At 38.3% G+C, this 13,626-nt stretch overlaps 1 protein-coding gene across 1 annotated transcript in view; it reads right to left on the bottom strand.

The window, feature by feature from the left end:
* The window catches only part of LOC142150627 (uncharacterized), a 209,826-nt gene that overhangs the window by 156,358 nt on the left and 39,842 nt on the right, over positions 1–13,626 (bottom strand). The window contains 2 exon segments of the mRNA XM_075205823.1: positions 5,900–6,213; positions 7,273–7,284. Of these exon segments, the coding sequence (XP_075061924.1) occupies positions 5,900–6,213; positions 7,273–7,284 (326 nt within the window).

Genomic DNA, 13,626 nt, shown 5'->3' with positions numbered 1-13,626 from the left:
CACACACATTGTAATAAATATAAATAAGCCATATAACACACATACCTTGTAATAAATATAAATAAGCCATATAACACACACCCCTTCTAATAAATACAAATAAGCTATATAACACACACAGCTTGTAAAAAATAAATAAAATATAAACAAGCTTTATAACACACACACATTGTAATAAATATAAATAAGCCATATAACACACATACCTTGTAATAAATATAAATAAGCCATATAACACACATACCTTGTAATAAATACAAATAAGCCATATAGCGCACAGCACGGTGGCTAAGTGGTTAGCACTTCTGCCTCATAGCACTGGGGTCATGAGTTCGATTCCCAACCATAGCCTTATCTGTGTGGAGTTTGTATGCTCTCCTAGTGTTTGCGTGGGTTTCCTCCTCCCACAATTCAAAAATATACTAGTAGGTTAATTGGCTTGTTTCAAAATTGACCCTAGTCTCTCTCTGTGTCTGTATGTATGTATGTATGTTAGGGAATTTAGACTGTAAGCTCCAATGGGGCAGGGACTGATGTGATTGAGTTCTCTGTACAGCGCTGCGGACTTAGTGGTGCTATATAAATAAAATATGATGATGATATAACGCACACACCTTGTAATAAATATAAATAATCCATATAACACACACTCCTTGTCATAAATATAAATAAGGCATATAACACACACTAATATGCCATATAACACACATATCTTGTAATAAATGCAAATACTGTATGTCCGTACAATATAATACCATACATACAAATTATCCTTCATATAAGGACTCAGCTCTTCTTTCTTGTAAGAAGGATAGTGATAACAATAGGGTAAAAACATCAAGTTATGTAAAGCTGGCTGTACCTATGGACACAAGTGTAAGTAATATTTAGTACACATGCGTAGTAGTGAATTGCGTGTTTTTTTGCCATGAAACACACTTTTCGGCCAACCCTACGTAGTAAACTACATAATATGTCTTCGTTTGTTCTTCCTCAGTTCCCAGTATGTTTTTTTTTATTCAATCTAAAATCTGGTTAAGTGTAGTTTCTAGGATACAAATGTTCTGAGAATTCACAGCACAGGACTTCTATCAGCAATGAGTGATGTTCTGTGTAGCCAGAGGCACAACTGTACTAGATGAGTGATGTATGGAAGCATCATGTGACTTATGCTATGCCTCTCCCCTTGTGTTGGTGTTGGTGAGCACTGATAAACTATTGTTTCTCTCAGAGACAGACTGGCCTATTGGCCGTGCAGAGACTCCTGTGTTACACGGCCTCCTTGTGTGCCCGCTCTTCCCACACTAACATTATACTGCTACATAAGCAGAGATGAAAGTAAAATAAATTCACTGCTGAGGAATCTTCCTCTGCTCCAGGGCTCTGATTGTGACCTGTCTGTGTAACGAGCACTAACAAGGACGTGAGATGTAAATTTATACATCACATATATTCCCAACGCATCTGGGGTACCAGATTTTGGGGAATCTAGCTATGTGGAATAATGTAGCATTTGAGTGAACAATTCCTACTAATTTCTGTATAATAGAATGTCCCATCATTATCAACAAATACTCTGAATATACATGTATTTTCTACATTTATAAATGAGTATTGTATAGCTTATACATGGAATGATTACTTACATAATGTCCATATAACAATCTGGAAAGTCAAAACATATAAAACTGTCACACTAAAGATTTTGTTTGTGTACCCACCACATCCTTCTCTTATCAGACAGTGGGGGAATAATTATCATTTGTTTGTTATCTAATACTTACATTTTGGTTCATTGTTGGTTTATGAATATCCCAGAGTGTCTAATCACCTGTCATAGTCAGTGGTATAAGAGCGGAAGTAATGCTGTTGTTTATGATTTCCCAGAATTCCTGGAATTGGGGCTACAAGCAATGGTAAAGTTCAGCAATGGGAGCCTGACATTTATTACAGTTACTTTTAAGTGTTGATTGGATGAGGAATCAAATATTTGCAGTGAGACTAGCCCTATGCAAGGTTATAAAAGTGATTGTGTCAACGATATTTCTTGAGTGGTCAGTGATTAGATAAGCTGTATCAATACGGCCAACTGCAGAGTTAATGAAACACACAGGTTTGTTGTTTGCAAGAACTCTGATTTATCAGACTAAAGAGATCAGTTTTGAAGTTCTCATTATGTAGACAGATCACAATCACGCAAGTGTATAAAATATGGCATTATGTCAACTACTAACAAAGTACATATCTGCGTTATGAATCCCAGTGCATTCACGAAGAGCAAAGTGTCTTTATTCAGGTAAATATATTAACAAAGATAACTTAAATCCACGGATAACAGGTTCCAAAAGAGACTGTATAGTAAAATGGCAAGAACAAGTATAATAAGTTTTACCCCAGTCCAGAAGGCACATGGCTGTCCAGGAAAGCAGACAGAGTCCAGGGATAAAGCAGTGATCAGACAAACAAATCCAAATAGCCAGGCAGAGATCAAGCAAATTAGCGAGGTCCAGAAGTCTGTCCAAAAGGTCAGGGCAACAGGCAGAATAGCGTGGTCCAAGGTACAGGCAAATGATTCGGGGTCTCAGGCAAGCAGGCAAGGTCCAAGGTACAGGCAGGGGTCATATACAGAAGTTCAGTCCAGCAGGTGTATATCAAATAGCACAGGAGCAGGTTAGCAGCAGCCAGGAACAAACGGGATGAACTGCACAGAGCACAGCTAGAGGCAGGTACTTAAAGCAGTGCAACAGGTGCAGTTCTAATCAGGCATAATACAAGGAGATTAACTCCTTCAGGCACGTAGAAGAGTTCAGGTACAGAACAGCAGCACCTCTGATGGTATGAGGCACTGCTGCTAGGTACAAACAACAGACAGAGTTGTAACAATCTGAAGGCAGAGAGCTTGAGAGATGCCTAGATCTGCTAATATGTGTCCTAACACTTCTCCAGTTAAATGTGTTCCCCTATCACTTTCTATTACCTCTGGGGCATCATATCTGCAAACCACTTCTGACATCAATTTATTTTCTACGGTTCTGGTATTTGCTGTTCTGCAGGGCCCAAGCCTCGGGCCAACCGGAGAAGAGGTCCACACACACCAAAACATTCTCATACCCTGCAACCTTATGTAGTTGTGTAAAATCAATCTGTAGTCTTTGAAATAGATAATCAGCTCTGGGCACGGTTTTAGCAGGCACTACAATAGTTTTGGCAGGATTATGCAAACCACAAATGGTACAGATTGTAGTATAAGCTTGTGCTGCCTGGGTGAAGCCTGGTGCTATCCAGTACTTGTCTAAGGTATTTACCATCATGTCCCTTGAAAAGTGCCTCACCATGAAACATCTGGGCCATTCGTGGGTAGAGTGAATGGGGCAGGCAACTATTGCCCGTACCTAATTTGTTTCCTTCGCCGTCAGCTTTCTCTATTCTGTCCTATCTTTTACCTGTTTCTGCATCTCCTTTAGTATGTCAAAATCAAATGGGTCAATTGTCACAGTTACTATATTAACTGTACAGGTCTTCAAGGCTGCTTCCTTGGCTGCCTAGTTCTGCAAGTGCAGTTCTTTTAACCTGTAAAGTATTGTCTCGGGTGTGTGCTTTCACCTACACCACAGCCTCCTGCCTTACATTGGTTTAGACTTAATTATTTTACATTACTTCCCATAGGAATGAACTTATACGTGTATGCTTCCAACATTTTAAAGACAGTCCACTTTTCTTCCGTATTTTTGTCTTCAAAAAAATTGTACCAGTCTAAGCACTTTATAAACTCTTTCAGCATATTAAAATTTATCTTTCTAAAGTTTAAAGTCCTAGTTGATCCCTTATAACGTTGCTTCTAGAAACTAATTTCAAATGATACCATATTATGATCACTGTTTCCCAAGTGCTCCCTTACTTGAATAATTGTTATTACGTCTACATTATCTGTTCTTCTACTAATTGGGACATGTAATGGTCTTTTATCGTGTTCAGAAACCTGTTGTCCATAGCTGCACCGCAGGTGTCAGTACTCCAATCAATGTCTGGATAATTAGAACTCCCCATAATTAAAAACTGACCTAGTTGTGTAGCCTTTTCAATTTGCTGTAGAAGTTGAGCTTCCTCAATCATACTAATAACTGGTGGTTTATAGCATATCCCTATCAGCAACTTCTCTGAACTTTTCCTCCACTGGATATTTCCACCCACAATGCCTCTATATTATCACCACTATTCTTGTAAATAATTTCCTGAATACTTGGTTTTATTTCTGTCTTAATATAAAGACATACTCCTGCTTCCCTTTTATTTACCCTATCCCTCCTGAAGAGAGTATATCCTTCCATGTTGACTGTCCAATTATGTGTATCATCCCGCCAGGTGTTGGTAATACCTATAATATCATATTTCTCATTCATTTTTAAAAGTTCTATTTCCACCATTTTACCTGTCAGGCTTCTTACACTTACAAGCATACACTTAAGTCCATTGCCTCCCTTAGGTATTCCTTTTTGCTTTAACAAGGGCCTCTTCTTATCGGCTGTGCTTCCATTTCCCCCCTCTCCACCCCCTTGACTCTTGTTAAATTCCTCCTTACTACTCTCAATGTCTATCCCATAAGTACTTGCTTGACCCTCTCTCCTGAAGCCTAGTTTAAAATCTCCTCCAACCTTCTACTCATCCTGTCCCCTAGCACTGCAGCCCCCTCCTCATTCAGGTGCAATCCATCACGACAATAAAGACGACAACTGACTGAGAAATCAGCCCAGTGATCTAAGAATCCAAACCCCTCCTTCCTACATCAATTTTTTAGCCACGCATTAACCTCCCTAATTTCCCGCTGCCTCCCTGGACTAGCGCAAGGTACAGGTAGTAATTATAAAAAAACTATTTGTTAGTTATGTGTATACATTTAATGTGCCCATACTTAAAATAAAAAAAACAGAATCTACACATTTATCCAATTAAGATTTTATTCAACATTAAGTGTTATAGAAGCATCTGCCAGTAACATAAATGGTAATTACAGAGAGTCTATATGCAGGATAGTCCTATCTGATTTGTATCACTATGTACTATGACACTGTTTGTTAGTTATGTGTATTCTTCTAATGTGCAATATAATCTATGAAGGATCTTTATTAGTAGCCAGGAAAACAATGTGAGCTCCTTGGGATTTATTTAATAACATCGTGAGAAGAACAAGAATGTGTTGTAGCCAATAGCAACCATATATCAGCTATTAGCAGCCTGGTGTCATCAAACCAACTAATGTGATCATCTGATTGGCTGCTATGAAACACAACAACCAGTGTATTACTTGCATCATGTTACTAAACAGTACAAAGTAGTCATGTCAGAGGGAGGTGAGACAACAATAGAAAGGTATGAGGGAAATATTAAGAAGGAATAACAGGGACCAATATGAGCACTTCTAGTGTGATACAGGGCAGTGTGCAGTGTTCCTGTAGAAATATTCAGTACTCATAGCTCTGTTGTCATAGAAGGGATCCCAGTACTGAGAAGAGCTGCTGGAACTGTACTGGATAGAAAGATCTTTCTTCTCCTAGTCCCAGCACCTGGATGAACAGAACAGCAGTATATTACAGAGCTCGGGAAGGGATGCCCCATTATCATTGTTTGTATATAGAGTTCTAGTTCATACAATGTAGACCATCCCGGGGGAAGATACCCACAAGTCCCATTACCAGACCTCTTCAGTTTTCTCTGACATTTATGGCTTTTGACTTTGATTTTTTATAAAACATTTGTCACATTAAAAAAATGAAAATTGCCTTTACCCTGTATGGATATTATGATGATACAACAAATTAACTTGGTTATGAAACACATGTTACATTCAGTATCTCAGGGTGACTCGTGTGTGTGAATCTTCTGATGGTTTACAAGATATGACTTGTGGCTAAAACACTTGCTGCATTCAGAGCATTTAAATGGTTTCTCTCCTGTGTGAATCCTCTGATGTTCAGCAAGATGTGAAGCCCGGGTAAAGCACTTGCTGCATTCAGAGCATTTAAATGGGTTTTCTCCTGTGTGAATCCTCTGATGTACAGCAAGAGATGAAGCTTGGGCAAAGCACTTGCTGCATTCAGAGCATTTAAATGGTTTTTCTCCTGTGTGAATCCTCTGATGTTCAGCAAGATATGAAGCTTGGGCAAAGCACTTGCTGCATTCAGAGCATTTAAATGGTTTTTCTCCTGTGTGAATCCTCTGATGTCTAACAAGACTTTGCTTCAGAGTAAAACTTTTGCTGCAATCAGAGCATTTAAATGGTTTCTCTCCTGTGTGAATCCGTTCATGTTTTACAAGATTTGTCTTATGTGCAAAACTCTTTGTACATTCAGAGCAGTTATATGGTCGTTCTCCTGTGTGAATCCGCTGATGAAGAACAAGTTGTGACCTTGTTTTAAAACATTTGTTACATTCAGTACATGGAAAAAACTTCTCTCCTTTGAAACTCATGATGTGTTTCATTAGTAACAATTTAATTGTAGAAGGATTCTCTTATTGAAAAATAGGAACAGTTTGTGTGAATACCTCCTAGTTAAAGAAGAATTAGCATCTGTGGCCGATATGACTTGTTGGTTGTTGATGCTCAGAGAACAATGTCTTTTTCCGAGAAGTCTTCTGTTCTCAGTGGGAATCCTGCTCATTTATTCACCTGTGAAAAAGAGATGAGTTTAATTTAATAATTACCTGGGTGAATCTACATTAACAGTAGTAGTGTTATATTGTATAAGGAACATGAACTATGTTTATATACACTAACAAATATGTCTCAGTAATTGACAATTGCTTTCATCTTTGTGCACATTGTCACATTATTGGGACCCAATTGTCAGTTAATTGTGCAGATAAGAGAACTCTATCCTCCCACAGCAGATACCAATACTTATTAAGATAATATACATAGTCTATTAAGAGATTATAAAAATTGCTAAAATGTTTTCAAAATGCTAGTGAAAATATCCTGTAGCATCCCACAGTACTGATAGGGAATATATAGATATATTACACACAGGACCCCACTATGTAGATATAGAGCATATAAATATGTATTAAACACATGATACAGCAGTACTGACAGATAACACACATATATATTTATATATATATATACACACACACACATAAAAAAAATAATATATATATATATATATATATATATATATATATATATATATATATATTACAAACATGATTCTACAGTAGTTGGAGAAATGTATAGATATATATCACAAACATGATCCCACAGTACTGCTACAATACTCGGATACATTTCTTTTATAACCTTTATACATTTGTTATCACACGTTAAAGGGATGGTTCCTGAAACTACTTGAGCCAAAATTGTGAATTATTGTTCAACAACAGTTGAGTTAGAATATTTGGCAAGTATATTATTCCTCTACTTATTGTATATATATATATATATATATATATATATATATATATATATATATATATGTATATATATATATATGTGTGTATATATATATATATATATATATATATATATATATTTATATATATTACCATAAAACATAGGTGACAATATATGACTGCCCATCAATATATTTAGGCATATATTTTTCATTTATGATACTATTTGAACATATAACTACACTGACAAATACAGTATTAATTAGATACATAATATATAAAGTGTATTATCTGGGAATTTAAAGCACATATTATGTAAACCCAGATTCATTTTGCAGCACAATATTTACTGATAGATAATACAACAAACAGAATATATAATTCATAGTAGTGTACTCTCATTATTATAACTCTGTTAGATTGCAAAACTAACTATATAAAGAATATTAAGGCAAGAACATTGTTAAAAATACAATATCTGCAACATAATATCTGCAATCATTTTTGCATGTATCAATATACTATTGTGCATAATATAATTACCTTATTCTGTAGGCTTCTACTTCTCTCTCTCAATGCTCATTCTTACTGTTCCATCCTTCCAGCTCTCCAGTCACCAACTAACTAACACCAGCCTGATACAGCCTATTTATAGTCATTACTCCCCATCTCTCTTCAATAGTTCCCAGGATGACCAAAAACTATTCTCAGACTGTTTGTCACCTAAGGTCACATAGCACAAAGGAAATTATAATTAGACCTTGGAAGGTGGTAATTTATTTTATTCTAATTAGAGCATAGCAGTCTCCAGCATCCTGTTATGTCAACAAATGGACCTTTTGTTTAGGACCCACCTATTGTCTAGGCAGACAGTGTGACCTGTTAGGGTCTAGGAAAATGTTTAAATTTTCTTTAATCAGAGCAGCTGTAAACCTAAATGAGATATAAAAATCCCTAAAGTCACATACTACAAAACAATTCTAATCAAGTAGTTGGTAAATTATATCATTATAGTTAGATCTTAGTAGTCTCTGATTTCCTGTTATATCAACAAATGGACTTTTGGCTTAGAAGTTACCTAGCAGATCGTGTGAGCAGAAATACCTGTATTATATATCAGCTGTAACTCTGATCCAAAATGATTCACTGTTAAAAATAAGCCATATAACACACACACCTTGTAATAAAAACAAATAAGCCATATAACATACACAACTTATAATAAATACAAATAAGCCAAATAACATATACACATTGTAATAAATATAAATAAGCCATATAACATACACACCTTGTAATAAATATAAATAAGACATATAACACACATATCATATAATAAATACAAATAAGCCCTATAACACACATCTTGTAATAAATATAAATAAGTCATATAACAAACACCTTGTAATAAATATAAATAAGACACAAAACACACACACACTGTAATAAATGCAAATAATCCATATAACACACACATTGAAATAAATATAAATAAGTCATAAAACAAACACACTGTAAAAAATACAAACAAGCCATATAACAAACACATATTTTAATAAATACAAATAAGCCATATAACACACACATCATTTAATAAATACAAATAAGCCATATAATACAAACACACCTTGTAAGAAATACAAATAAGCTATATAACACACACCTTGAAATAAATACAAATAAGCCACATAACACGCACATATTGTACTAAATACAAATAATCCATAGAACACACACCTTGTAATAAATAGAATGGTTTTTTATTCCCCCTTCACATCTGACACAGTACTGGACAGCGCTAGTGGTTTCCATTATCAACAACTATTCTATGGCTATGTGCTACTAAGGACGCATAATTTTGTAAATATTTTGGTGTGATACCTGAAATTACTGCAGAATCTGTATGATCCATCCTGAGAAAGAATAAATTGCAAAGTGGTTCAGTAAATGCTGCGTGAGCAGGGCCGGATTTACCGCTAGGCAACCTAGGCACCTGCTTAGGGCCTAGCGGCTCTCGGGGGGCACAGCTGGGGGGGACAGGAGCGATTTAAAAAAAAATAAAATTCGGCCCCTCCCCCGACTCGCGAATCGGGTCCCGGTAGCCTCTTCTCCTCTCAGTGTCTCAGTGATAGAGAGAGGAGAAGAGGCTGCCGGGACCCGACGAGCGATCACGTGACTTTTTTTTTTTTCATATCTGGACTGACCGAGGAGGAGCAGCGCGCCGGAGAAGAAAGGCAATAGAGAGGTAAGTAAAACAACGGAGGGACAGAGGTGGTGATGGTGAAGGGGCACAGAAGTGTTGATGGTGATGGGCACAGAGGTGGTGATGGTGAAGGGCACAGAGATGGTGATTGGCACAGAAGTGGTGATGGTGAAGGGCACAGAGATGGTGATGGTGAAGGGGCACAGAATTGGTGATAGTGATTGGCACTGAGGTGGTGAAGGGGCACATAATTGGTGATGGTGATTGGCACAGAGGTGGTGATGGGCACAGAGGTGGTGATGGTGAAGGGCACAGAGGTGGTGATGGTGAAGGGCACAGAGGTGGTGATTGTGAAGGGGCACAGAATTGGTGATGGTGATTGGCACAGAGGTGGTGATGGTGATTGGCACAGAGGTGGTGATGGTGAAGGGCACAGAGGTGGTGATGGTGAAGAGGCACAGAGGTGGTGATGGGCACAGAGGTGGTGATGGTGAAGAGGCACAGAGGTGGTGATGGTGATTGGCACAGAAGTGGTGATGGTGAAGGGCACAGAGGTGGTGATGGTGAAGAGGCACAGAGGTGGTGATGGTGATTGGCACAGAAGTGGTGATGGTGAAGGGCACAGAGGTGGTGATGGGCACAGAGGTGGTGATGGTGATTGGCACAGAGGTGGTGATGGGCACAGAAGTGGTGATGGTGAAGGGCACAGAGGTGGTGATGGGCACAGAGGTGGTGATGGGCACAGAGGTGGTGATGGTGAAGAGGCACAGAGGTGGTGATGGTGATTGGCACAGAAGTGGTGATTGTGAAGGGCACAGAGGTGGTGATGGGTACAGAGGTGGTGATGGTGATGGGCACAGAGGTGGTGATGGTGATGGGCACAGAGGTGATGGTGAAAGGGCACATGTGATATTGTGAAGGGGCAAAAGTGACAATGAAGGGGCACAGTGTGATGATAGAGGGACAAAAGTGAAAAGAGCACATACTTGGATTTATGCGTATTATTTTTGCAAACAACTTAAGTATTTCTGCCCTGACTTCAATATTTATTAAGTTGTTTTGACCCAACTACTTAAAAAAACGTGACTGCTTGGTAATTATTTAGGGGTGCCTTTTTCTGCAGCAGGGTGGCCTTGCTCTTTTCACATGTTAGGTACGCCCCCAAAGATACAAGCCACGCCCTCACCTCCTTTGGCGGCACATGCTTTCATATCTACTTAACTATAGGGGTATATGGTAGGCATGCGGCGGCACATGCTTTCACTTCTACATAACTATAGGGGTATATGGTAGGCTGCAATAATATAGTGCTATGGATTGTTTCAGGGAGGGGGCCCAAAAACAATATCCTGCCTAGGGCCCTATGAGGTCTAAATCCGGCTCTGTGCGTGAGGGGCATTTTTTTATTTGGTGTACTTGTCACAGTACGTACTATACCCCAAATACAGACAGCCTGAACAATAATAGGGGACATATTTTTTTACAGATCACTAGTAAAACATCCAGTAGTGGTGTATGATGGAGCCTTGGCTGTTTTAATGCATTTATTTTAATAAGTTTCCAACCGAGTGCTGAAGATCTACTAACAGTGATGCCCAATAATGGAGTCTAGAATGTAGAAGGGCTAACCTTCCAAGAGCACAAGGCCTGTATAAGTCTCAATTTAATTCTCGCCCTTTTATCTGGCCATATTAAGGAGGAGACATGTTGACCAATATTAGTAAAAATCTATCCTGGTATACAGATAGGTGAATGTTATAATACATATATAAAGTTTGGTTGGACAAACATTTTAATTAAGTGAATTCTACCTATTACCAGAGGAGGCTATTTCTTCCATATGCTGGATATAAAATCTAAGAAATCAATTAAAGAGCCATTGTCAATAATATAACCTTGGGGCTGTCTGAGATCCAAATACTTAAGTAATACCTAAGTATTTGAATTATGTAACCCATTGAGAGAATAAAAATGTCCAGAATTTTGTGAATAATTCTTACGAATAGGGAAAATAGTTGATTTAGACCAATTGATTATGAGACCTGAATAAAATTCAAATTTCTCAACAACCCTGAATCAGGTTTTTGAGAGAGTAATTTGCATTCAATAATAATAACATCATCCGTTTTCAAAGCAATCTTTTTAGTTCTGTCACATAATGATAGCCCAGATATACCAGAATTTATTTTACTTATACACGTCAGATGTTCTATTACCAGTGGAAATGTTGGGCAGTCTTGACACGTCCCCCTACCTAAAAAACGTTTATTGGAAATACAGCCTTTTACTCTACTCTTGCTGCAAGAGTCACTATAAAGTAATTTTACCCAGTTAGTGAAATCAAGACCAATACAAAAATTTTGCAAATCTTTCCAAACATAGGGCCAGTTGTCAAAATCAAAAGTCTTAGGGCTAGATTTACTAACAGGCAGGATGCTCGACGTGTTTAATCTGCCATGCATATATAAAGCACTGCCTGCCACTTTTTTTTTCATAGGGTTTTGAGGAGTATAGAGAGAGGGGTTTGGAGAATTGTGGATTGGTGATAGTTGGTTTAGAGTGGTCTGCGCCCCCCAGCGCCCCAGGCTGCAGCCTGGTCAGCCTAGTAGTTGATCAGGCCCTGCGAGTGACCTTACAAGAAGAAGGCTCAGTAATATTTTTAGATTGCGCACTAATAGAGAAAGACGAAGGCCTCATTCTTTCTTTGCCACTGCGTGTGTAGAATGGCATGTTGTCATTTTTTTTTCTCTGCAGTTAACTTTTCATCAGTTACAGCTCTTTTTCTCTTCAACATGGTAAAAGGGTTTTTTTGTGTGTTTTTTTCCCTGACTTAAAAAGACTATGTACTTTTACATAGGCTTTACCAGATGACGTACAGGGAAGACTACCATCAGGACTGCTGCCAGCAGCTGCTTGCTGATCCTGCTCATATGTGGACTGCTGTGAATCAATTTTAATGAGACCCCAAACACTTGTAATGCAAATTCAGAAATATAGTGCTTGTATATAATAATTTCAACACCAGAAAATAGATTTTTTGGAGCAGGGGTAAATGTCACACCCCAAGCACTTTCTTTTGCAACTTGTTCTTCATTTTCTAATTTAGCAAATCTAATTTTCTTTTTGCATGTTTTATTACAATCCTTGTACCTACAGAAGGATTCCTCAGACCCTTTAGATTTAAACAGTTTAAATGCACGCTTCTTCCTTTGCATTTCTTCTCTTGCCTTTTTATTTATCCACATTGCTTTAGACTTAATTCTTTTACATTTACAGGGCTAGATTTACTAACAGGCAGGATGCTCGACGTGTTTAATCTGCCATGCATATATAAAGCACTGCCTGCCACTTTTTTTTTCATAGGGTTTTGAGGAGTATAGAGAGAGGGGTTTGGAGAATTGTGGATTGGTGATAGTTGGTTTAGAGTGGTCTTGTGCAGCGATTTCTGATTGAAGTGTGAATAGTCCTGTGGTCTTTTTCAGTTTTGTGCCTTTACTTTCTCATTTAATTTCTGTCTTGTATTTATTGTATTTGTCTAGTCCTTTGTCTCTGTTACTTGTGTGTGAGAGTGTTGTGAGTGTTTCTGTAGTTAGTCTAGTTTGTCCGTTCTTCAGTGTTTCTTTTTTTTGTGTATTCATTGTGAATATGGCCAGAGATAGGAGGGGGGCAGAGGCTGAGGAGAGATAGATGGAGGTGGAGGGGACAGAGGAAGGTGAGGAAGGGTTAGAGGAGACAGGACAGGGCAGGAAGTCCAAGTCAGGGAGGAATGTCAGATTGTCTCATGATGAAAATTGTGTGCTGGTCCACAATATAGTTCCCTGCTACGAAATTATATTAGGGAATCTAGCAGCCTGTACTCCGCTCAGGCGGCGCTACCAATTGTGTGACCAAATCTGTGAGGCCGTGAACGCAGTGGGGCCATTAAAGCGGTCAGTATACTGCTTTAAAAAAAAAATGCACTAATTCCTAGGTTCCTAAACTGTGCGCCGATGCTCCCAGGGGTGCCGCGGCACTGTCACAGGGGTGCCGTGGACAGG

This window comes from Mixophyes fleayi, chromosome 4 (genome assembly GCF_038048845.1).
Source record: "Mixophyes fleayi isolate aMixFle1 chromosome 4, aMixFle1.hap1, whole genome shotgun sequence".
Lineage (NCBI taxonomy): Eukaryota > Metazoa > Chordata > Amphibia > Anura > Limnodynastidae > Mixophyes > Mixophyes fleayi.
Note: the sequence above shows the minus strand (reverse complement) of the source record. Positions and strands in the feature narration are given on the sequence as shown.